Consider the following 25,743-nt stretch of genomic DNA (forward strand, 5'->3'; position numbering starts at 1 on the left):
GACAGTTTATTTTGTAAACTAATTTTATTGTTCAACATTAACTATAAAAAAAATCATCCGCTGAAGGGGAAAAGACGCTAATCTGACGTTTGCCCAGTATTGGTTAGTTTTGGTGTTTCCCTATGCATATACATTTATTACTGACTTTTTTATGTTTTATTCAACGAAATTAGGTACTTGTGTAAAAACGATGATAATATTTTTTTATTATTGATAGATAGCAAATATATTTAGCTTTACTTGTTTTTCATAAAGTGTACCGTACATTTTAAAACAAATATTATGTGATCGTTGGCGAATACGTTTTAAAATCGGGATTACATAAGCCTTTTTTTCTGCCTCATCTTCGGTTTTCTGTATCCGAGCTCTGGGTTTTTTTTTGATCTGGCAACTATGATAAATAAGACTGCGTTCGAAAAGTGTACTTGATAATATTCAATCATTTTTATCTTATCTGCAATTTACCAGAAATGTATTTTTTTGTGGATTCACTTATATTTTTCCAGCATTGAGACCATTAGATATAATCAAAAACGATTTTTTACGTATTTTTTATGTTATTACTCATTGTGATCTTAACATTGTGTGTATAAAATGAAATGGGACAAATTTCAAACTACTCCGACAGAGTAGACGAATAATTTGAACGCGACTCCTATTGAAGAATCATAGAAACGAGTGACTTTTCGATTATTGCCATTGTCATTTGTTTTCAAATGAAATTGGAGTTTGCAGTGTCATCTAGTTGTCTCGCCGGCGAGATTTTCTTCTAAAAGTGCGCATTAAATATAATTTATCGTACGTAGCCATGCTACGATATTTACTTATTGTTGCTGCATTAGCAGCAACAGTTTCATGTGATTTTGCAAGGTAAATTGAAAAAATATTTGATGAATTTGTAAGGATTCACTCGGGATTTTTTTAAGTATTGTATTACGCATTTAACATTATTATTACTCGTCACATTTTACAATCGATATTTGACGAAGTAGTTAAAAAAAAGGAAAAAAAATCATCACGTTGCAAGAAGTAGTTTGTTTTCGGTTATATTGGTTGATGTTTAACTTATTATTTGTTTACCTTTATAAAATACCGATTAATATGCCGTGAGTGTATATTAAATAATATAATACTGAAAAAGTCGAATTTTGGTGGTTTTGAATTGTCTTCTGCAACTTGTTCACATATTTTAGATTTCCTCCACAATAAAATAAAATAAGACCTTACTAATTTCAACCATAGATGCTGCCGAAGAAGTAGCATGCGCAAGATGTTTTCAATTGAAGCATATGTATAATTTCTGAAATTTGAGTAGTGTGGTTGTCATCATTGATAGAACGTAACACATGTATAAAGTGATCAAAACCAGCCTATGACAGGTCATAAGTCCTGTAAATGTCCAGACTTCCATATTCTTCTTTATCTATGTTGAGATATCAATAAAAAAAATGTATTATCATCCTCGATGTTCCAGATTCATAGCCAATAATAGCCTTGCCTTCTAAGTTAAAAACTAATAACCCTACTAATTTCGAAATAAAGCAGTATAAATATCGAATGCCCTATGCAACATGGCACAATGGAACATTGAAATATAAGATTTCCTGCAAAAGAACTTGTCCAAACATTTTTTCCTTTCTCCTTAGTTTCTAATCAAATCGAAATCTAGGTTATTAACTTATTCTTTGCGATTTAAATTCAACTTCCGCTCGATGATCGATTTGATTATAAAAATATTGCTTCTTTTTTCGATTGTTAAACACGTAGACTGCCATGGCAATTTTTATAATTCTGATCTAAAAAGCCAATTTCATTTAATCATAATATATTATTAAAAACTCTAATTATAGTACTTAATTATATATTCTGTTCATATAAGCCAGCGTTAATATTTTGTCCTCTTCCCAGAAGCCATCTATCCATATTAGCGCTGATATACTAGGAATTTTATCGTAGCTGCATGAATATGGCAAGTAAACACAGTACAAGATACCTCGTAGTCGGTGTCCTAGCAAAGAACGCAATCTACGAGTTATCTCGTAGTTGACTGTCAACGTGTTAAAATTATATTCAAATTTTAGCTCTAATTCTTACACTCATAAACAGTAGCTCAAAAAATTGCATGGCCATCACTGCAATATAATACGCACCTGACCGGAAGAAATAACTGCTTTCGCAAGGTCCAAAGTAAAGAGATAACACACAAGGCATATAATGGTTCTTTGCCGTGCTAATGATACTTCAATATAACATCTAAATAATACAAATAATACATAACAAGTCAAATACATATAATACAAATAATACATAAATATATAAATACATCTAAATACCTTTGTGTCAAACCATAAAAACATTTTTAGAAATAAAAATAAAACCGTTGGCAAGTTTAGTTTTTAAGAATATGTATCTATGCCTGCAATGTGTTGATGTTTAACACATTAAACGCAAATAGTAAATTATATAAATTTTTAAATAAAAAAAAAACTTTCAGTAGTTTATGTATTTTAATACTATAATGTATTTATTTAATTTTATTTTTTGATTTGACAATGGGTTCCATAGTTAAAGCATTTTGAATATAGCTCTTGATTGAGGCCACTGGTGCCCCCCATGGCGCTGCGATCCAACACAGGCGAGTTCGCCGTTGCTAGGCGTTTAACGTGTTAAATGAAGACCCATTGGTGATTTTGTATACTTCTATAGTCTTGTTATTTAATTTTCCTATAAGTATCCATATAAAATACATAAATATGAAATATCTTTATAAAAAAATGTGTAAATGGTAATTTTTTTAAAACTCAAATCTCCGCATGTTATCCACCGATTGCTTTAAATTTTTGACACATGTTCCATTAGAATAGGCGCATGTTTACCTATCTATATTAATAAATATATAAATATTTTTTTATTCAAAATCTCAAATCTACACATGTTATTCGCGTCTTTGAAATTTTGACACAAGGTTACATTCAAATGTGTTGCAAGCAATTTTTTTTTTAAACAGCTTCCTTGACTGTAATGGCATCACCATCTGTTGAATGTAACAGAAATTCCTCAAGCAATGTGAAATAAAACATGCTTGAAATGTGTGCTTAAATTTTTTTCTTTTCCATTTAACCCGACTAAACCACTCCATGCATAGCCGGGTATAGCTATTTTATAAAAAAAAATCTCTTGTATTATTTACACATATTATTCGAAATACAAGCTTTGTGATTTCAAATTTCAATATATGAGAATATTAGTTGCACATTTAGAATTCTCCAGTAAATGAGTATTTTTTTTCATATTCACAAAAACTATCAACTATTTTATTAAAAAATATTTTTTTAAATTTCATTCCATTTCTAAGTTATTTAGATATGGTTTTAAACCGTATTTGTTATTTTGTGATCCAGCTTAGTTTATCAATTCTTTGTTATTTTTTGTTTTTGTTGGATATTGAGTATTTTGCTTGTAATATATACTCATCTGTGTACTAACCACAATCATATGATTCATATGCCTCTGTGTTTGAAACACAGATACATATTAATAATTTAAATTTATTAAATTATTTTAGTCTAAAGGCTAAACTTGTACACTCATCATTTATGTGTAATTTAAATTTGAATATGATTCATTGGCCAAATTACCAGGCACTTGTAACCAAAAACATTAATCATTTACAAACTGTACCACTACTACCATCATGCCGGTTCCTTTAGAGGTAGGCAGAGAGAATGGTCACGAACGCAATATACCCCACACTTGTCTGTTCTAACCTATTTTTATTTACATTCATACATCTAGGTATACATACATGCCGTTTGGTTATGCAGATTTCAGATTCTGATTGATTTGGTTGTGTCAAGTCTTTCTTGGCTGTCCTCGTTCTGTTCCCCTATTCACATTTTGCCAAATATACTCCTTGTTACTCTCTCGTCATCCATTTGCTCCATATATTTAAATCATCTCAAAAAGGCTTTCTTGATTTTTTCACCTATCCGTAACTGAGTCTTACATTCCTTTCTAATGTTTTCATTTTTATCTGTCATACATCAGTTTTCCATGCATTTATCTAAGAAATCGCATTTCATAGACATTAATCCTTATATTAATAAAAAAAAAAGTTTAGTTTTTATACATTAGCGTTGGCACTAGGACTGCCAGTTAAGATTCAGTAGACATACTTTTTATAATTATCCTATATATGTATGTAATATGTTTGTGAAATAAATTATATTATGTCCATATTGTTGCTAAGATAAATATTTTTAAATTTCTAATTGAGTTCCTTTCAAAGTTAAAATTTGTACTGAATCAATAGACAGCTATTTCTTGCAATTTGAGTGAGAAGTATGCATATACATTTATAAAAATCATAATTCTGCATAGTGATCATTGAATATAAGCAGGGGTGGGCTGCCAATTTTTTAACAAGGGGCTCGCGGTGGAGGGGAAAGGGAGAGGGGGGGTGTGTCATTTTGTTTTAACTATCCAAAATACATCATAATTTTAATTAAAAAATTAAAATACTTAATATGCACAACAAACAACAAAATATAGATATGACATATTTTTTATGGTAGATTACTTATTTAATCAGGGAATATTGATTTCTCTTAATTTAACAAGGGGCTCGCCGGTCCGATTCCAATTTAACAAGGGGTTCGCGTGAGCCCCTCCGAGCCCCCTGCAGCCCACTGCTGAATATAAGTCACCATAACTCAAATCACCAAACAAGAGGAGAATCGAATTGCTTTTAAAAGATACTGAGTAAATAAAAAAGATATAAAAAGTTTTATCAGAAACATAATACAATACAATGTATCAAATTTTTAGCATGTGTCAATAATGTTGCATCTCGTTTTTGGTATGCATGTCATCTATTTACAATCTTGTATTTAATACATTCATCAGACAACATAATACCTGATGTTCGTATATTTTTTTGAAATGTATTACCTTCCACATTTTTTTGCAGAATACCAATCCACAAAATAAAGACAGCCCGCCATTCTTTGATGGAAGTTGGTACTGAGATACACCAGATGAGGATGAGATATGGAGGTCCCACACCTGAACCACTCTCCAACTACCTCGATGTAAGTTATTTACTTGCTATTCACCTACCTTTTTGTTTAAATCCCACCCAACTATGTTACTTACATTTGTAATGTTTAGTATTATCGTTAGAGCATTGTAAAAAGTAATTTTGAGGATTATATAATTCTAAAACCAAAATTACTATATAACATGAATTTTGAAAACTTAAAAAAAAGTGCTGAATAGTACGAAAAAGTAATTATCCATCATGGATGATTTTTAAGAACACACATAAAAAAAAATTTTTCAACTTCATTAGATTTCACTAACTTTAACTACAAATATTTTTTTTTTTTGATCAGAAACCATGAAGTCTTTTTTTTCAATAATTGATTTGTGAGTTTTTATTCAGATATTTTTTCTTTTGTTTATCATTTGTCACACTGATTAACTATGCTTTTTGCTTGTATAATTTTAAATGAGGCCGCTTTTTGTGGGAATTAAGTATAAGAATCCAAGGCTATGTGTTTTTATGTATTTTTTTTTTCAAAAATCTTGTTATTGTGGTCAACAAAATTTTAATATTAAATAAACTGAATGATTTGACATTTGTATACAGTACCTTTACAGATTTATCTGTTTATGATAGGCCATTTTGTCTGCATAAATAAACATGAATTATTGAATGAATGTCACTGACCTTAGGAAAGACATACTTAAAATAATAATATTTGTATTTTTGTATAAAGATATCATTTCCAAGCAAGTTTAATAAAGTTGAGGTCATCATTATTAATTGTTTGTTCACATCTCAATTAAAATATAAATGCGTCATTTAGAAGTATTATTATTTGAAATATTAATGATGTTGTTGCTCCATTAAATTTATTATGTTTGAAGTTAATATTTCACTTGGTTTTATCAGTGATAAATAAAAACAAAGAAAACAAAAATTGATGGACAGTTTCGAACTTGATCTCTCAAAAATATTTTTCTTTTAATTTAATGAAATATTAGTATGGATCTGACTTAATTTAATACTTCATCTTTAAATGCAGGTCGAACAGTCACACAAAGAATGTAATATACTTCGATTGTTAATGATTCATTACTGATACAAAAATTAGGAATAAATCGTAAATATATTTTTTATAGTAGGTTGATTGATATATATTTTATATCACTGAAAATAATTTGATAATAGACCGATTAATTGCTGTTGGTATCTACTTATTCTTATCAGTAGTACATATTCTTATGTTATAAAATATTGAATAAATTCCCTTTTCTAGATTTTATTAAAAGTCATGCATTATATGTTTATGCTTTAAATAATACGATTTACCATTAATATTTAAATGTAAGGTCTTGCAAATTTTTAAAATTATGGATTCAACCAATGTTTTAGATAAAATAAGCTGATCTGAAAAATAACTTCATATTCGTCGTAGAAAACAACATATCCAACGAGAATTGTCAAAAAATTCAATCACTTACAATAATTTATCACGCGGTTCAATAAAAATTCTGATAATATTGAGATAGAACCAACTGAGCTTTTAGTTTCATGATTTTATGAGAACTACAAGCCGGTTTTTATCATATTTGATGTAGCCTTGATATGTCTACCTAGCAAATCAATACAATAAGAGTCCTTATAGTGCAATGGTGTTCCCCTTTATTATTTCTCTACGGTTGTTATAATAATAATTGTTTATATTCCAACCATTCGGTTACTACTATCATTACTTGCTATATCATTGATGTGAGTCACAGTAGGGGGACCTGGTTTTAACGATTATTTGCTATGCAATTACTTTGATGTATTGGTTCACAGTTAATTGAAAGTTTATCATATAAAATTTGTGTATGCAATTGAATGTTTTTATTTCAGGCTCAATACTATGGACCAATTTCTATCGGAAACCCTCCACAAAGTTTCAAAGTCGTTTTTGACACTGGGTCTTCCAACTTGTGGATTCCTTCCAAGAAATGCCACTATACCAACATAGCCTGCCGTATGTATACTATCACTCATATTTTCTAATAGATTTATATTATCCACTGACACTTCGTGATGGAATTGCATTTTTAATTTATTATTAGATTAAAACCAATATTTTTAGCTTTTCCACTTTTTTATTTGACCAGCGACCGGGTTTCGTAAATATTCGTAAATATTTCGTAAAAATTCGGGACGAAACCCGGTCGCTGGTCAAATAAAAAAGTTGAAAAGCAAAAATATTGGTTTTAATCTAATAATAAACTCATATTTTCTTCTAGTATGTAATCAAATAAGGCACTCCAGGCTATTATTCAATACAAAAAAGCTTTAAAAAACACTACAAAGGCGAACATATATGTACACTTTATATGTTCACGGCTTCTGAAACTATATAAGTTTGTATAATAAGTTCCTGCAGTCTGAAAGAAGCAATTAATTTTCTTTATTTAATTAATTTTACAGAGGTACCATTATTTGCAAGTTCCGTTTTATCTGCCTGAACACCTGTGAAACCAATTGATATCCATTAAAGTGTTTTTTTTTTTAAATTATTTAACAATAAACAACCACATCAGAGCATGACTATAACTTTTATTACAACTCTAAATTGTAATAAATTATGATTTTCAATTTTAGTTATGTGAACAAATAATGTCCCCACTGAGTAGCAATTGATCTACAAATTAGTGTTATTCAAACTACGTCACTTCATAACTTTAAACCATAAATTGCATACAATTCTTATGGACTGTGTTGTAGTTTGTTGAAAACTTTTTTTAAGGATGAGTCAGACTACCTTAAGTATAAAAATATTACGTACCATGAATATATCAATGATGGTTATATAAAACATTTAAATTTTTAATTGAATTTTTTTAAATCTTAAATGAATTCATATTATGTATTAATTTATTATAAAAACAAATTTAATTATTTAAGCGTGACTGGAATTGGTTGTATAATCAAAAGTAATAATAATTTATATTCAGTTATATGCGTTTTTCAATTAGTAGTTCATTTTTGAGGAAAGTGGATTAGTAATTAATTCTTGCCATTATTTGAACTTGTAATCTATACAGAAAATCCATCCATGGGAATGCAATTATCACTAATGACCTGAAAACAATAAATTATAGTTTTATTATATTCATTCTTTTCAGTACTCCATAACAAATATGACAGTTCAAAGTCTTCAACCTATAAGAAAAATGGAACTGATTTTGCTATTCAGTATGGTTCCGGAAGCCTGTCTGGATACCTTTCAACGGATACAGTGAATGTAAGTATCAGGAGCAGTACAGGAATGTGTGTACTCATCTAGTCAGCTGAAACAGCAACTGTCGTTGCTTCTGTACCCAAGTTTGTAATGTAGATGCCATAGAATCTGGTTTATGAGTATACCTTCAGCTGCTCAGAGTGACATCGCAGTCTGTTGTAAAACCTGACAATAAATACAAGGCAATTTATAGCCTGGCTACACTAAACGACTTACCTACTTACTTACTTAATCTCATTTTAGCAAAAATCATTGTCAGGAGTAATGTTTGGTTCGTAGCAATCTGGCCAAGCATAAATTATCACTAGTATTATTATGTTTATTGATTTAAAGAAAGAGTAGAAAAAAATGGTTGCAAAAGAGAAACATATATTTTTAAATTTTAATTTATTTTAAATTTGAGAGAAGACCCATATAAATAGTGCATTCATTTGAAACAACTAATTTTTACACAATCCTCTTTGTCAAATATTTTTATGATTGATTCAGGCAGCTGAACACCGTTCACTCGCACAAATAAATACTTTGCAAACATAGTTTGTATAATAAAAATCATTACTAGTGCAACGTTTGTGCAAGCCACGCTTTTTGGTGTGCCCAAGCTACAGTTTGCAGTCTACACATACATAGTTGCGAAAATTAGCACTTTGTGAAGAAGATATATTTGCCGGGCTATCAGGAACTGGTTATGACAAACTTACATTCCAATCACAGTTTGCAAAATAAACCCGATAAAATTTTAATTACTAAAGAAATGCAGTTTTCTAAAATCCTATTACCTTTGTATTGTGTAGGTCGGAGGACTAGCAGTCAAGGAGCAAACCTTTGCGGAGGCCATCAGCGAGCCCGGTTTGGCTTTTGTCGCTGCCAAGTTTGATGGAATTCTCGGAATGGCTTACAGCTCCATATCTGTAGATGGAGTAGTACCAGTTTTTGACAATATGGTCAAACAAGGTCTCATTGCGCAAAGCATTTTCTCATTCTATTTGAGCAGGTGAATGAAAAAAATATTGTACAACCCTTAATAAAGGAAAAATAATGTTTCTAGAAGTTCTAAAATATGATTTTATTACAGAATTATGCAAATACACATGTCATTGAACATGTTTCTTCTCAATTTTCAGAGATCCAAACGCACCTCAGGGAGGTGAAATTATATTAGGGGGTTCAGACCCTAAACACTACAAGGGTGACTTCACTTATGTCAATGTAGACAAACAGAATTACTGGCAATTCAAAATGGATCAAGTTATTGTTGGAGAAAGTACCTTCTGTAAAAATGTAAGATTTAAGCATTATTATTACGAATCACACTTAGTTTTTCCCAAATTAATTAATTAATTTAACGTAATTCTATCGTTTACATGTGCAAAATGATATTTTTCTTCAAGATTACTTAGACAATAGTCATGTCAATAGTATAAAAAGTAAGTCACATATTTAAGCCAAAAATAATTACAATCTAAGTACTCTGTATTGATGAATTCAGGTTTGGATGCCGTTAGCACCGAGTGCTATTATTGCCTTAAGTGCTCGCAAATTTATGCGAGCACCGAGATAACTGGGTTAAAAGGAAATTCTTCCATACAATTGAATGGTCTAATTTTAGCGATGCTTAAGAAGCTATTTTTAAATTGAGTTACTCATTTGAAAATTATATTATAATTGAATAAAGTATCACTTTCCGGGTACTTCAACACAAATTTTTAATAAATTTGTAAAATAATATAGCCATAAACATCATTTAGATACTATAACCATCGAGGAAAGTACTTGATAATTACTTTCTCTTGTATTTTCTTTAAGGGATGTGAGGCCATAGCCGATACTGGAACCTCTCTGATTGCCGGACCCGTAGCAGAAGTGGAAGCACTGAACAAAGCCATCGGAGCCACTCCCCTGATGGCCGGAGAATACATGGTGGACTGTAGCCTTATTCCTAAACTGCCAATTATTCAATTTAAAGTTGGAGGCAAAGTGTTCTCTTTGGCTGGCGAGGACTATGTTCTTAGGGTAAGCGTTTTCTTTTATTTTTAAATGTAGACTTTAAAAAAAATGTTCTGTCGCACTATGTTTTGTTTTATGTAAAAAATAATTCTTTATTTCTTGGATAAAACAAAACACTATCCTTTAAATGTGTGTAAATGGTTTCCCTATAAATAAGTCGAATTTTTAAGTTTCTTTTATAATAATACACAGTTGTTTCTAAGTATGTAGTAATGGGAAGTCTAAGAAAAAAAACTTAAATCACAGAAAATAAATTATGTGTTTGTTATGACGAATATTCCTAAAGTTCAATTTTCAATAAAAATAGGTATTTGTTAAAAAGTTCATCTTCGAATGTTAAATTGTTTTCATAATTTACCTCACTCTCTGCAACTAAAATATTCTATATTAATTTGATTATTTTCTTTTGAATTATTTTTAATAAAAATTATACTGACTAATTTTTACAAAAAAAACATTTTTTATTATGTAAAATCAGCCCGAGTTGACGGATTCGAGTGCATGGATTAATATCATATTGACCTAACCTAACAAATGCATTTTTAAATTGTAGGTCTCATCATTTGGAAAGACTGTGTGTCTGTCTGGATTCATGGGAATCGATATTCCTCCTCCACATGGCCCTCTGTGGATTTTGGGAGATGTTTTCATTGGAAAATATTACACAGAGTTTGATATGGAGAACAACCGCATTGGATTTGCCGAGGCAGTATAATATCCAAAGCTAAACTAATAGTTGACCAAACTAAACCTAGAGTCTTTCTACACTCGTAAATGTGTCAAGTACACTAGTAATTTACAGCTGCAAAATGTTATACCAAACCTAATTTTAATTTACAAAATATATCACTAATGTATATCACAAAATCAAAAGTTTGAAGGTATGTATCATTTAAATTACCATCATTTAAAACTTACACAAAAGAAATTCACAAAATATTTTATTTTATTTTATTTTTTTTAGTTGATGTAGGTCACATGATTTAATTCAATTTAAACAATGTATGTATTCATACCAAAACAAATGTTACATTTATTTTAGAATAAAGAGTTCTTGAACAATAAAACAAATTTATTTTATTTCCCTCACAGTGAAAATCTGTATGTATTTAGACTACCAAATTATGTATATGATTTCTCTCAGCAAAAAAAAAAACTTAAGGGGACCAAGCATAGGATCTATTTGTACAATAAAATGAAAAAATGTTTGAAAAATGTAATTACTGCCATGTAAAATTTTATTTATTTACCATTAATTTAATTCAAATTATCGGTATTTGAGTTAGTAAAGTTTAACTGTATTAGTTTTATATGAAAATAGATAATTCAAAAATTATATTTAGGAAAAGAAAAACCCATCTTGTAAAATCTCTAGTATTTTCCATTGCATCGTATGTGGAAACATGGACACTGAAGAGAAAAGAAAGTCATACGTTGAATATGTTTGAAACGTGTAGCTGGGGGGGGGGGTGCTACACATTTCTTAGACTGCAAGATGCACAAATGTCTCCATCCTTCAGGCACTATCAGTAACACTCCACACATGCAAAAAAAAGGTTCTGTCCCACTTTAGACATATTGACAGAAGTAACCGGGATTTTCCGGTTACTAACGTAAGCAAGTGAAAGTACAATGGTATCCAGGGCTGTGGAGTCGGAGTCGCGGTGTTTGGGCCAGAGTCGAAGGCGGAGTAGGAGTCATAAAAATGAGCGACTCTGACTACTTTTGTTAAAATTTTAAATACTTTTTTAAAAATAACTTTAATGAATGCGTATTGTGCACGAATATTAAACTTGCAAGCGCAAGTCGCACCAATATGGTGCATCACCGAGATCCATTTAATGCATAGTCCATGAAAATGTGTTTGTCTCCTTCTTTCTCACATCGAAAGAAAAGGAGCATCTGTTTGCCAGTCATCGTTCTGCATTTGTCACGTCCACATGTCGATATCATTGCGTTAAATAAACAAATTTCTCTTTTAATTTTTGCAATATGTAGCAGGTATCAGAGGTATGTTTCCTTTGTAGTAAAAAACATGGCTATATGCAAAGGTAGGAAACAACATGATAAAATTTGCTCAATTATCATGAGCTTTTTTGAGTCGGAGTCGTGTTGTTGGTAAATATAGGAATCGGAGTCGAAGTAGTTTTTTTTCTGACTCCACGCCCTGATGGTATACTCTGCCCTTAACTTGGCCCGTGGCCAGGATTGAAGGCATTGTGTGCCAAGTACCTGGACATTCCAGGAGATCATGACACTCATCTTTTGAGTTGAAATAAAAGACAAGTATTTAACAATCTCACATTTATTTTTAAATCATACCTACTTGACTACTATATTTGATTGAAATACAGAATAAAATATTGAGTATAATAAATTCAAAATTATCAAAAACATATGAACTTACAATAAATTATACCGTGAGCATTGCGTATGAACAGTATATGTACTGATGAAATAATAAGTTCTTTTTATTTTACAAGCCGAAACTCAATATGTTTACAAAAATAAATCAAAATGTACATTTTTCATATTGCGACAATAATGTACGTATGACATTCAATAATAATCTATATTTACAAAAAAATTTAAATACTATGTATTTTAAAATAAATATGCCAAGTTTTATAAAATTCTGTAGACCAAAGATTTGCCACAGCATGAACTTAAATTGCTGCATTATGTACCAAAAGTGTTATAATAATCGGACTTTTTTCTCTTATCTGATTTTACCACTCGGAATATATAAACAAAGTACCTCTTCAATACACGTACAATATCTATATGAATAAGTTAAAAATCAAGGCACCACAAGTGTACATAAAAAACATTACCTTTTTTAGAAAGCATGTCAATTTGTGTAACTTTACTATCTATGTACATACAACATTCAAATCCACATCACATTATTTTCTAGGGTTAACAAGGTTAAATTCTAATCTGCTTCTCGGTCCATAATAATACTATGGTTTTGTTATTATGGACTGGCTGTCATTGTAAGAAACTGTATTGTGCTTCACAAATACAGAGTTTAAATGTATAAAAGTGTAATTAATTTTAAATGTAATTTGATTACATAAAAAATTCAATGCTGTACAAAAACATGATTCATTAAATTTCATTTATTTATTTAATTTGTGGTTAGTTTTTTTAGACGTGAAATTGATGTATTTTCTATCCAAAATACTTAATTAAATACTAATAAAATATAATTCATTTTTCCCGTACATAAATAAAAATGATATAGATGTACTGGTAAAAATGTCCAACAGTCAATGTCCAAATAAGAACTTAAAAATAAATGAATACACTATAGATAAAATTAATAAAACAGACTTTCTAAAAAAAAAAAATTTACTTATGCAAAATTCCTTTGGAGGAATATAGTTACAACTGAAATGCAAATTCAAATATGTACCTCAATAAATAATTTAATAAAAAATATTTGTGCTTCTATTTAGGACACTATGTTTAGGAGTCTGATATTAAAATTGATAAATTTGTAAAATACGTATTATTATGAACACTTTTGGAACATTTTGAGTGAAGATTTTGAGAATATTTAAAGTAGGCCTTAATTTATGATGAACTCCAGCAATTTGTTGTCCTCCCATCGGAGGTGGTTCACCATCGCTACTTAACCTGGTGTGCTTTCTTCCTAAACTTTCTTACATAAGCTTCTATGAGAGCGTGGATTTTCGCTGGGTTTATTTCACCGCTACGATTGTGACAGATCTGGAAACGAAGGAATACATTCATACACGCATATTTAGCAAAAGGGGTCATTTCAACTGGACAATCCGTCCAATCAACAAGGTGAATGTGATCAATATTAACACATTGTGTACGGTGTGCACATATTTGTGCGTTTCAGAAACCTTGTGGTGGCGGGGTGCACTTTCTGTGCATTTCGGTTACCTTCAATTTAGTATACAAAAAACACGTCATAAACTTCTAATCTGTTGGCCTTTTTGCTTTTGTTGTGTAGTGGATAGATGTTGTAATATAAAAAATAATACTGATATTTACTGGTTCAAAACATAGCTAATGGTCGTAATCTGTTTTGAAGGAAATGTTACAAATTAACTTTAAACAATGGATACAGACGGTGCGTTTTTTTTCTTTGTCCTAAAATGAAATAAAATACAAATATCATAGTCCTTTACTTAAATCGGCAGTTACTTACAAAGCAATAAACGCGTGTGGGGAAAGCCCATTAATCATTTTTTATTCGCAGATTTTGAGTTTTCGGCAGTTGTTAAACTGTGTTATTATTTTCTAATATTTTACTAGTGTTTTCAACATTTTTTTTTACTTTTGTGATTTGTGGGCTAACATGATTTTATTTTGAGACGTTAGAGACCATTTAACCGTTTTTGTATTGTTTTCGAGTTCAACCTCAGAGCATTCTTGTATTATAATAAAACGTAACAAACAATGCAAAATTCCGCTTCATGTTGGTAAATGTTTCCAAACATACCACATGAAGAAAAATGATTAAATGCTTTTTTTTTTATTTTAGAACATTTAAAACCAAAAGTTGTATTTTTTTCTATTACTTAAAATGTTGATGAAAAAAATCTGGTTTTATTGATAAAACTCTACAGTTTGAAGTTCACTGACATATTTTATATTTCCGGACAGCTGTCTAATGTCGCCCGCCTCAAGATACAGTTTTATCAAAACATTGCCGTAACTAATGTGTTAATAATATGGCACTCGTAATAAGCAAATGACCAATCACAGTGCGTGACTTGGTTAACTGCTGTTAATCCTTAAGTTCCAGGTACCCATGGTCCAAATATGTATACTTAACCTTTCCCTTCCGGTGTTAAAATAAAAACGCTACACAATAAAAAATTAACAATTTTAAATCGCAAATATACAGACATTCATAGCTAATCCCCTTAATTAACTATAAATGAAGTCAAAAAATTATAATAATTTTCACAACACCGGGAAGGGAGGGTTAACAAACACTCCTTAGCTTATTTTTGGAAAAAAAATAGCATCATTTTATTTATGATGTTAAACTGTTTATTTAATAAAATAATTTTTGTATTTTTTTTTGTTTTTGTTGATTGCAAGTTAACAAGCTTTTAATTATGGGTGAGTATTCAGATATGAAATATTACTTAGATATTTTTTTTAAATATTACCTTAGGAACAGCTCTTCTTAAAATATCTTTGTAATCTTCTTTAGAGATACGTTTCTTATTGTAATGAGGTTTCAAAACCAATTTCACTTCTTCTACCACTCTTTCCTGGCGATTCAATTTTTTCAAAAACTAGAAGAGAAAAAAAACCATTAAAAACATTTTTTTTTTAAATAATGTTAATAAAAATTTAAAATAGTAAAACTTTAAATTAAAATGTTAAATGATAACATTAAAGAAATTAAACCTTGAAAATACCGGTCTTATATTTATTTAATAAACACGGACCGACAATATTACTATATTAGGTAATAATAAGGTATTGGTACAAATGAGACAATTATTGAGATCTATAAATAAAAGGATTGAAAGAAGCAAGATATATTCCCACACGTTGAAAATACTCTTACTTTGGTCTTCACCTGCATTTCCACCGCAGAACTCGGTAAGTCATCCATTATTTTTAGAGTATCTTCATCCATTCTGACGCCTACTTGTGTCTTTCCTGAAAACATTTACGATATCGTGAATAAATGGTCGATTGAAAAAATTGCCAAATAATTGAGTAATTTTAGTTAAAAAGCTATTTACCTTTGGATTTCTTATTTCTTACGGGAACCTTGGAGAGAGCGGATGTCTTCGGGTTCTTATTAGATTTGCCTCCAAACAGCGTATCGAACATGTTGAATTTAGAAGCGGGTTTGTTTTGGGAATAGGCGTTGGATTGTTTGCCATTATCAGCTGGCGGCTCAAACAGGTCTCCAAAGTCACTGGAACCGGGAGAGTACGGAGAATCCATGTCCATATCTAATTCAATCACGTCGTTTCCATTCTGACCATTCTTTCCTTTCAGATTTCTGGCGGGCAATGGCTTGATGCTCGGCATCGGCAGCTTGGATATTATGGTCTTGGAGGGCATCGGTTTGATGGGTGTGGATTTAATCGGAGAAGGTTTAGTCACAAACAGCTTGGAAGGTTGAGACTTGAGTGGACTAGATTTGGTCGGGGAGGGCAACATGATTCTCTGGTTGGAGGGAGGAGTCGCGGCGCTGTACGCGCCCGCCACCCTCGGCGCCGCGGCGAGGTAGCCCGGAGCGGAGGTGGCCACCGTGGGAGTCACCGTGGAGTAGATCAGCTTGGGGGAGTTGGGCTTCACTACTGCCGGGTATACCGTCTGGGTCTTGGTGACGGACCCCGTCCTCTCCGGAGACTGCACCGTCGCCGAGGGGATCTCCGTAGCCGCATTCTCCGCTTCCGCCGGCTTCGCAGGCTCGTATATCTGGTCCGAGTAGAGGGGCAATGCCAAATTGGCCGGAGAGAGATTATTTCGGGTAGATTTGAGTAACGCCAACACTTTCTCCATCGGACTGATCGGCCTGGCCTGTATGACATCGTCAGCGGACAGGTTGGACTTCTGAGCGGCCTCTAGAGACATGGTGGGCACGGGAGGCGGTTCCGGAGGCTTCTCGGGTGCGGGCTCCGGAGTGGTCCTCTCGGGGGTGGCCGAACCGGACTTGGTGGGCTCGAAGGGGTCGTAGGCGTCCGGGGAGCCCGGGGGGGAGCCGGGGGGGTCGGGAGGCGTGTTGGGCCCGCGGGCCTCCTCCTGCGGGGCGGCCGCCGCGCTCGCCGGAGCATCGGCGGCGGCGGGCTCTTCTTCCTCCTCTTCGTGCAGCGGGTTAGCGCTCCTCAGCTGAGGGTTTGATTTTCCGGCGATGGTGAACTTCACGGCGGGCTCCGGCGGAGTCTTGGGTCCCGCAGTAGTCGGGTACGCCTTGTCGGGGGCGGGACTGCGAGCGGGAGACTCCGCATCGTCAGATTGCGGGAAGCCCATCTCCATCAGTTCGCCCCGAAGCATCTCTTGCCTCTCCATCAACTCTTCTTCTTTCTCTCCGTTCTCGCTATCGCTGAGAATTATGATAGCTTTCGGCGACGGAGTCAGTTCTTTAAACGGAGATTTGTCGAGATCGATTATCGCGACCGGTTTCTTGTTTTCTATATCCTTAGATCGCTTATTTTTTTCTGCGCGTTTTTTCTTCGTCTTCTCCTTGTTCTTGTCTTTCTTAGCTTTAGCGGCGGAATCGGCTTTCCGTTTTTTCTTTTTCGGAGCATCTTCGGGCGGAGGCATGGCCGCCGTATTTTCGGACTCTTGATTTTTATTAAAGCTAACGCTGACGAGTATATTATTACCGGACGTGAAGACTTCCTTGGAGGGACCCGCATCTTTGGACTGGTGCTGTGAGACGCGCTCGATAATTTTGTTTTTTTTCCCCGTCTTCTTCTTCTTGTCTTTCTTCTTGGACTTGTCCTTGGTGGTGAGGATGACGCGTAGATTGGAGTGCGGCGGGGGCGGAGTCCAGCTCGGAGAAGGAGGGCTGAGGGAGCGCGAGGAGCTCCACTCCCGGAACAGGGGGGAATCGGCGGGGGCCGGGCGCCACTCGAGCCGCTCGGCACTGCGGGCCGGGGACCCCGGGGCCGGGCTGAAGCTGGCGGATCGCTTGCGCTTCACTTTAGACTTGGCGGGCGATTTGGAAGGTTTTCTCTTCGTGCCGGTGGTACTCGGACGCCTCTTCGGTTTTCTTTGTTTTCTCTCGGGGGAAAGGGAAGGATTTTTGTGAACCGAGGCACCGCGAGAGCGCGAGCGCCGCACGGGGCGGCGGCGCGGGGAGGCGGCCACCCGGTGCGGGCGGGGGCTGCGGCGGGCGCGGGGAGAGGGCGAGCGCTTCACTCTCTTCATTCTGCCCCGGGAAGTGGACCGACGAATACGCGGGGACCTGGAACGCCGAGCGCGCGGCGACACGGAGCGGCGGCCACGCGGAGACACGGAACGACGAACACGCGGGGACACTGAGCGACGGCCGCGGGGGGACACGGAACGCCTGCCGCGCAGTACAGGAGACCTGCCCCGAGGAGACGGGCTCCTCTTTTTGGGCGAGTGCGCCTTGTGTCGGGGGGAGACGCTCCTCCGGAACCTCGGGGACACGGATCTGCGGAAACGGGGGGATATAGATTTGCCATTTTTGGATGGAGATTTTCGTCCTCTGGACACGGATCTCCTTCTCCTAGATAGCGATCTGCGCGCCCGGACAGGAGACGGTCTCTTCCTGGAAAGAGATCTCCGTCCGCGAGAAGCGGAACGGTGTACTTTGGAGACGGATCTTCTGCCTCTGGAAATTGATCTCCTTACGCGAGATAAGCTGCGCCTCCTAGAAACGGATCTCTTAAATCTCTGGGGAGACCCCGGACGAGAATCCGGGCTTTTCGATCTCGGTCTAGAAGTGTCCCTACCGAAAGCGTCTTTAACGCGCCTGCTTTTGTCCGAGATGATATTTCGTACATCGTACCGCTCTATGTCCTTACGTTTGTCCCTCTTCTTGTCCTTTATTTTATCTTTTTTGTCTTTATCCGGAGATCTGCTAGACCTCTTGTCTTTTTCCTTATTTTTGGATTTGTTCTTATCGTCTCTCTCTCTATAATTTCTCTCTTTACCGCTTTTGCTTAGTTTTTTAAATGACGCATCCTCATTAGGTTTCTTACTTTTATTTTTTTCTTTAACATCTTTATCGGATCTCTTTTCTTTTTTCTTTTTCTTCTTATCGTCTTCTACAATTCTAGCTGAGGGCTGATTGAGGAGGGCTTTAACTTTTTCTTTAACTTTCTGTTTACGTTTTTCCACTATTTCCCCTTCTTCGAACTCTCCTTGAGGCAACTCAGACTCCCGCACTAATAACTCTAACGCTCCTCCGTCGGAATCAGTCTTGACTACATTGTTATCTGAAAATATCTCATTTCCCTCATCCTCCGAGATCATCTCTGTATCGAGCCCGCCGATGCCTACCACTTCCTTTTCACTATCAAAAGTGGTATCTTTAGACTTGTTGGATTTGTTTTCATCGAGACAGGGAGTGTAGCTGCGCTCGTCTTCCGCATCGCTTATGGACTCCGTCAGCTTTCCGATGTCAGCCGGCAACAGGTCAGACGCATCCAGTCGCTTTTCCTTCATTTCTTCATCTAAACTACTGCTATTATTGGCATCTTCGTCATAATTTCTTTCGCGAGAGTCGCGTTTGATCGGAGATATAGCGGAACCGGCATTATCGCTTTCCGGTTCAGACGGTAAATCCTCATAATCCTCCTTATCGTAGAGACAGAAAGCGTCTTTCTTTCCTGGCCTGTGAGGTAGAAGCTTTATCGTAATGGGCGTTTTCTTGATGGGAGTACTATCTTGTACTTTACTTCGGATAGGACTCTCGCCGCCGCTATTTTCTTTCGTAATCGGTAAACACTTTTCTTCCTTTAGTACCTCATCCTTATTTGTGGAATGTGATATTTCTTCTAATATTCTCTGTTCCGATTCTGCATCATCCAAATTTTCCGCCCTGTCTGACTCTCCTTGATCCTCCTGCAATCTCTCGCCACTTGTTTGCTTTTCCGCGGACGGTTCGTTATCTCCACTCGTAGCCGTGTATTCGGGAACCTCTTCCTCTCTGTTAGATGGTAAATCATTATCTTCCGGAATAACCGCGCTAGACAAACTCGGAGTCTCATCAGTATCAGCTTTGTCACCGGTTTGATTTTCTCCAAAACTTTCCATATCATCTTCCTGCACCAAGTCTTCTTCTTTGTCATGTGCGGGATTCAACATATCGTTTTGTATATCTTCTTGTCTGTTTTTAGCAATATCCATACTTGTAGAAGAATAAATGGAAAAATTAGGGCAATCGCCTTCGGATTCCCCTCCGCTTTCTTGTTCGGCGCTCAATTTTTGACAAGAAATCAAATCTTTATGCTCCTTTAAAACTTGTTGTACGGCTCGATCCAACACATTGGTGGAAACTTTTAGCATTCCGGGACTATCGGATCCGGAAACATAATCCGCAACCAAAGCGGGATCTTTCCTCGGCGGACTCACGATTGTCAACTTCTGGTGAACGTTTGCGGGTCTGGGTGCGCTTTCTTCCTCCGAACTGGAGTCGTCCAGAGTGGGCTCCGTGGGGTCATATTTGTCAGCTTCAGTAGGTAAGCTAGAATCGCTTCTTTCGTCTTCGGACAGAGGTGGTTTCTGAAATCTTATTATCGGCGGCTGCGGAGGTAAGCTCAGTCTCGCAGGAGGCGGCTCATTATACGTCACTTGGGGGTAGTTGTCCGTTCGAGCTCCAGCGTCGTATCCCGGATCGTGGCCGGCCGTCATATCCACCGGGTCACTCACTTCGGGGGGATAGTAATGGGGATTCCCGGAAGGAAACGACCTGGACATATCCAGAGGGCCTCGGTTCTGCCAGGGGGAGGAAGGAAGAGACCTCGGAGGATGTGGAGTGCCATACCTGGATTGAGGCGGGCGACCTCTATTGTTGAGGTTGGCATTACCCCTTTGCATCGGAGACCTGTCCGGATAATTATCGAATCTCTCTCTACGTTGGAAAATGTCAGAAGAGTTATTGTTCTGCCAAGGACTGGAGGATTGAAATGGTCGATTGCCTTGAAAAGTGGAGCCTTCGCCGGAAAAGGTAGAGTAGTCTCCTCCGGAATATGCGTGTCCCCCTCCCCTCCCCCCGCCGCTGCTGCCGCCGTGGCCACCGCCGCCGCGCCAGCCGCCCCCGCCACCCCGCCCCGCCCCGGGATATCCGGGAGCTTCCTTCGCGTGGGAACAGTTCTCGTTGCGCACATCCACATTATTAGCGGTCGGTAGAACGCTAGTCGGTTTGGGAGCCGTCGGGTTAGTGCTTTTCTTATCGGATATAATCTTGTTTGGAGCGCGAGACCCTTTCTTGGAGTGCAGCAAGCTCTGGCTTTCCAAAATACTCGACAGAATATCAGGAGCGGAGGAGGCGTAAGTCGGTGAAGGGATAGAAATCATTTTTCGACGAACCTGCAATTAAAAAATTACATTATAATATGCGCCGTACCAAAATCTAAATTAATATATTTATATTTTTTTATCAGATGTATAACCTGTCTCTGGGAATCCAATATAGCGGATGCCAAGGATCTCGGAGCTACCGCCACAGCAGTACCTCCACGCCCGAACCCCGATTCGAATTCCTCATCTTCAGATTCCTGGAAGTAGTCCAGTTGGTTTCTGTCTCCGTATAAACTGAGTTGAGGCACGGCGAGGTGGCGCCGAACGAGCGTAGGGACCGTGTCCACGCCCCCCACCGCAGTAAGCTGCTCCGCAAGCCGCGTGCGGACAGAAGAGCGAACCAGCGCGCGGCGAGCCGCCGTGCGAGGGGCCTTCCTAGTTGCCTGTAATTTTTTCTTCATTAATTACTTGTTTTTGTAATCATCAAGTATCCAAAACAAACAATATAAATTTTATTACAATATATAATTTTTATTAAAATATAAACCAACATCAGGGGTGCATCCATAAAAATGATCATTTCCAATTCCCTTTTTATTTATTTCATTCATTAGGAAACAGAGTAATGAGCAGTCATTTGTATTATCTACACAAATGCACGGAATTTACTACCCAACTCAAATGCGTTGTAGAAGCAGCCTAACAAATAAACATCATTTATTCTTACAGTCCCAGAATAACCTAAGGTGTGTCAAATCTAAAATGAAACACTGCCACGGAACATAACCTTCATAAGGCTTTAACCCTTTCCTTCCTGCTAAAAACTTCCGCGAGGACCGGTGATATGTATTTTAAATATAAAATATTCCTAAATGTTACTTTTATTGACCATAGTTGAAGTTGAAATGTAACAATTTTGTGATGTTAGCTCTGGTAATTATTTGAAAAATAGCTAGCATAGCGACACGACCACCGCTAAGACGATCTGCTCATTACTGGCGGAGTAAACACGTTACGACATACGCGTATACTTAAAAAGCACGCCATAACGCACACACAGAAACGTTTATGTATTGGTGATTTTTTTCCCGATTTTTTCACAAATTATTTATTTCGATCGCTGCAAATGAATAACTTTATATTATAATATTTTCAAGTAATACATAATTATATTGAATGAGGAATGAAAAAATGCTGAGCCCGTATTTATTATGTTTTATCTTAATATTCTCATTTGAAAAGTCGAGTTGTAGTAAATACATATCACCAGGAGGGGAAGGTTAAAAAAAAAAGAATTGAGGACCATCCCTATGAGTAGAGTTTTCATTAGAATATCTGACCTTTCTTCGTCTACGTTTCACGGCCTTTTTCTTGGTCTTGATGGGGAACTTTTCTCCCTCCCTGAGCTCGTACTCCACCACGACGTTGCGGGTGCGCCTGCGGCGGCGCCGGCGGGCGGCGGGGCGCGAGCGGCGCGCGCGCGGCGCGGGGTTCCGCGCAGGCGGCTGGCGAGCGGGCGCGCGCGAGGGGCCCGCGTGCGCCGTGTGCCCCGAGGTGGAGGGGCCGCCGGCCTCGGGGGGGGCCGCGTGGCGGGGCCGCGCGCCTGACACACTCGCCGCCTCCGCCTCCTGGGGGGGCATGTTTGCGGTGCACGCCGGACAGAACCATTCGTTGCCCGGTATCTGAGATTATCAGTATAAAATATTAAATTGTATACTGATTTAGCATTGACTTTGGGAAATAACACGACGATTTAAATACAAGTGTATTAACACACATTGAACGGGATTAAATTATTATAGTATAATATGCGGGTTGCATATCGTAGTCATACAGGAGAAAGTGACCAAGTGCATTGTTTTACAAAAACGTGATTATTGACTATTTGATATCTTACTAGCTTAATATTGCCCTGAAAAAATCCCAAAGCGATTTGAAACGGGGAAGTATAATATATTGACTTGTTAAAAATGACTAACTGCATTGATGTTTATTTTATTGCCAACAAAAGTGACTTAAATGGCCCTCCTGAACATTTTACGTTTTGTTAGTCGGTCACTTTCTCCTGTACGACTAAGATATGAGAGTGTAATTTTTTATGTTTTTTTAAGTTTTGATATTTTTTTGTTTTTATATTTTTCAGTATTTTGTGCCAAAATGTATTTTTAATGTCTTTCTATCAAATGACGAGGATTGGTGTTACAATACCTATCTGTTATTAACAGGGGCGTGCATTACATATTGGCAAAAACGCAGAGCCTATCCTAACTTACCCGCTTGACATATAAAACGCAACCAGTACCTATCCTACCTTACTAAGTAGTACCTAGCTTACCTTACTACCTACCTACCTCTACTGCCTACCCTAGACATAGTACCTAGCTTACCTTACTACCTACCTCTACTGCCTACCCTAGTAAGTAGTACCTAGCTTACCTTACTACCTACCCTAGTAAGTAGTACCTAGCTTATCTTACTACCTATCTCTACTGCCTACCCTAATTAATTCTCAGAGCACGCCACTGGTTATTATCAGTACGATCTCCAAATACATTACTATTCTCCTAATCCATATTTTATTTTTGTTACCAAAGCGTGGTCATAATTTGCCATTTTTTAATGACCATTTTTACAATTTTTTTTTTTTACCAAAAACAATACATATTATACTTACTTCTTGTAGTGGTGGAGTCAAACAATGCATGTGATAGCCAAGATCACAAGAGTCACATAGAAGCATCGTCTCTTCTGAATCTGATGAATGACAAACCTATAATGGTAATAGGATATAAAATACAAACTGTTTATTAACTCACATTATTGATTTGAGGAATTATATGATATGTTATAAAACATGCACAAGGGATTTATCACCCTGGACTGGTACCAGAACCGCAGCAATGATAGCCTTTATTTAATAGAAGATCAAGAACACATCATTTATTATGTCCTTTATATTTCTCTTATTTCTTTACAAATTTCTATAAGAAAACCAACTGGCTGTTTTTTTTTTATATAAACTTATTTGCCAATAAATAAACGAGTGATACTAGCCAGTTGAATATTTAAAAAGTCAATTACCTCGCAGAAAGTTGTATCCTCAAATATATAGTCTTCATCTGATGAGATTCTCGGATTCACGGGGACCGTTCTGATCACCTTTCCTCCGACGGTCCGCCTCACCAGTATAGAGGAAAAGGTGAGCCTGTCCACGGGACACGTGTTCACGTTCTTGGACCATTCTGTGATGCAGTCGGAACAGAACAAGTGCTCGCAAGTTTCCGGAGTCCCGATGTCTTGGTTAGAGAATGTCAACAAGCAGATCGGGCACTTCTCCGAGTTGCCGTCGGAAGTGTCGGAGAAATTCCCGCCTAATTTAAGCGAGCCCTTCTCTTTAGATGGAGATTTACTTTTACGACTGTTCTCCCCCGTGTTGGTAGATCCATTCGACGTATTCAAGCCTCCCTGTCTTGCGCTTCCGGAATCTTCTTGCTCCGAATCTCCACTCGTAGTACTCCATTCCGACGAGAAATCTTCCAATGGCCTGAGATTAGAGGATCGCCTGTGTACGAGAACCAAACTACTGTCGCTGCTACTTTCCGAATCGCTTCTTATAACGACCTAAAAAAAGCATTAGTTCAAACATTTTGCAAGCCACTTTAAATTTTAAATATGCGCAATTCAAAATAGCATACCCGGCATTTCTTGACTCTTCTAATGTTCGGGACGTCACTATCATCACTGTCGGAGGACGACAGAATCCGAGGTCTCCTTTTGTTTCCCGACGGCAAAGGGCTTTCGCCCCCTTCGTCGCTCATTTCGGAAACCGATTACCTCTTATCACACTTTAACCAGGTAAAACATTTGTAAATAAATCGATATCGCATCTATCAAATACAAGCGCGAGATCCTCATAACATCACGAACAAAATGGCAAACGGTAATACAAAAACTGTTTACAGAACCATCCTAAAGTGCCAAATATTTAACTACATTATTTATTTGAACAACCAAACAGAAATATATTGTTTTTCTAACTAATAACAATCAATAAAGCCGACAAGAAAAACGACTATATTGACAGCCAAGCGGTTTACAGTACTCGGAGAACGGCCATTTTTATTTTACAATATTTCGTGGCTACGTTCATTTTATTTCTGAGGACGTTTCAAAACGATAGGTAAGGAAGGTAAAACATTCAAAAACAAAATAAACGGGGTTGATTGCTAAGGAAATGTAATAAATTATTTTATATGAACATATTTTTTTAAAAATATTTATAAAAATGGATTTCTGTCCGAAAGATCAATATGGAAATCAAAAACAAATCTCTAAAAATGAAAGTGTAAAGTACAAATTTCAATTGATATTCTAACTATCATCACACCGCTTCCACGAAGGGGTAGGCAGAGATAATAGAACGCCACTCCACTCTGTATTTTCAAACAATCTTCGTCTCTACCATATTCGT

The 25,743-nt window shown here is 36.4% G+C and overlaps 2 protein-coding genes across 5 annotated transcripts; one reads left to right on the plus strand and one right to left on the minus strand.

Annotated features, from left to right (window-relative positions):
- The first annotated feature begins 698 nt into the window (after positions 1-698).
- cathD (cathepsin D) lies at positions 699-11,390 on the plus strand. 2 transcript variants are annotated; one of them, XM_088264415.1, is made up of 8 exons: positions 699-870; positions 4,970-5,090; positions 6,926-7,049; positions 8,197-8,315; positions 9,107-9,306; positions 9,437-9,593; positions 10,119-10,325; positions 10,873-11,390. In XM_088264415.1, the coding sequence occupies exons 1-8, from the start codon at positions 809-811 to the stop codon at positions 11,032-11,034; spliced, it is 1,152 nt and encodes a 383-aa protein (XP_088120541.1). In that variant the 5' UTR covers positions 699-808; the 3' UTR covers positions 11,035-11,390. The 2 variants fall into 2 exon arrangements, with proteins under 2 accessions (XP_088120541.1, XP_088120542.1); XM_088264416.1 differs by lacking the exon at positions 699-870 and adding an exon at positions 3,776-4,201 and having other exon boundaries at positions 4,828-5,090.
- A 1,218-nt stretch (positions 11,391-12,608) lies between these two features.
- LOC148306774 (uncharacterized) lies at positions 12,609-25,395 on the minus strand. 3 transcript variants are annotated; one of them, XM_088264372.1, is made up of 9 exons: positions 24,968-25,395; positions 24,354-24,893; positions 23,947-24,042; positions 22,613-22,954; positions 21,425-21,715; positions 16,067-21,341; positions 15,898-15,980; positions 15,479-15,607; positions 12,609-14,054 (listed from the first exon to the last, which is right to left on the minus strand). In XM_088264372.1, the coding sequence occupies exons 1-9, from the start codon at positions 25,088-25,090 to the stop codon at positions 13,953-13,955; spliced, it is 6,981 nt and encodes a 2,326-aa protein (XP_088120498.1). In that variant the 5' UTR covers positions 25,091-25,395; the 3' UTR covers positions 12,609-13,952. The 3 variants fall into 3 exon arrangements, with proteins under 3 accessions (XP_088120498.1, XP_088120497.1, XP_088120499.1); XM_088264371.1 differs by having other exon boundaries at positions 15,886-15,980; XM_088264373.1 differs by lacking the exon at positions 22,613-22,954 and having other exon boundaries at positions 15,886-15,980.
- Positions 25,396-25,743: the final 348 nt, after the last annotated feature.

Source organism: Brachycentrus maculatus, unplaced genomic scaffold (genome assembly GCF_059751285.1).
Source record: "Brachycentrus maculatus isolate JH-2025_06_01 unplaced genomic scaffold, ASM5975128v1 h1tg000226l, whole genome shotgun sequence".
Classification (NCBI taxonomy): Eukaryota; Metazoa; Arthropoda; class Insecta; order Trichoptera; family Brachycentridae; genus Brachycentrus; species Brachycentrus maculatus.

What these genes read in the sequence shown, in the direction of transcription:
- cathD (XM_088264415.1), top strand. Translation starts at nt 809, where the DNA reads ATGCTACGATATTTACTTATTGTTGCTGCATTAGCAGCAACAGTTTCA. An exon ending in GTTTCATGTGATTTTGCAAG is followed by an intron (nt 871 to 4,969) that starts GTAAATTGAAAA and finishes ATTTTTTTGCAG; the next exon opens with AATACCAATCCACAAAATAA. An exon ending in TTTCAACGGATACAGTGAAT is followed by an intron (nt 8,316 to 9,106) that starts GTAAGTATCAGG and finishes TGTATTGTGTAG; the next exon opens with GTCGGAGGACTAGCAGTCAA.
- LOC148306774 (XM_088264371.1), bottom strand. Translation starts at nt 25,090, where the DNA reads ATGAGCGACGAAGGGGGCGAAAGCCCTTTGCCGTCGGGAAACAAAAGG. An exon ending in TATTGGATTCCCAGAGACAG is followed by an intron (nt 21,342 to 21,424) that starts GTTATACATCTG and finishes TTTTAATTGCAG; the next exon opens with GTTCGTCGAAAAATGATTTC. An exon ending in AAATGCAGGTGAAGACCAAA is followed by an intron (nt 15,608 to 15,885) that starts GTAAGAGTATTT and finishes TTTCTCTTCTAG; the next exon opens with TTTTTGAAAAAATTGAATCG.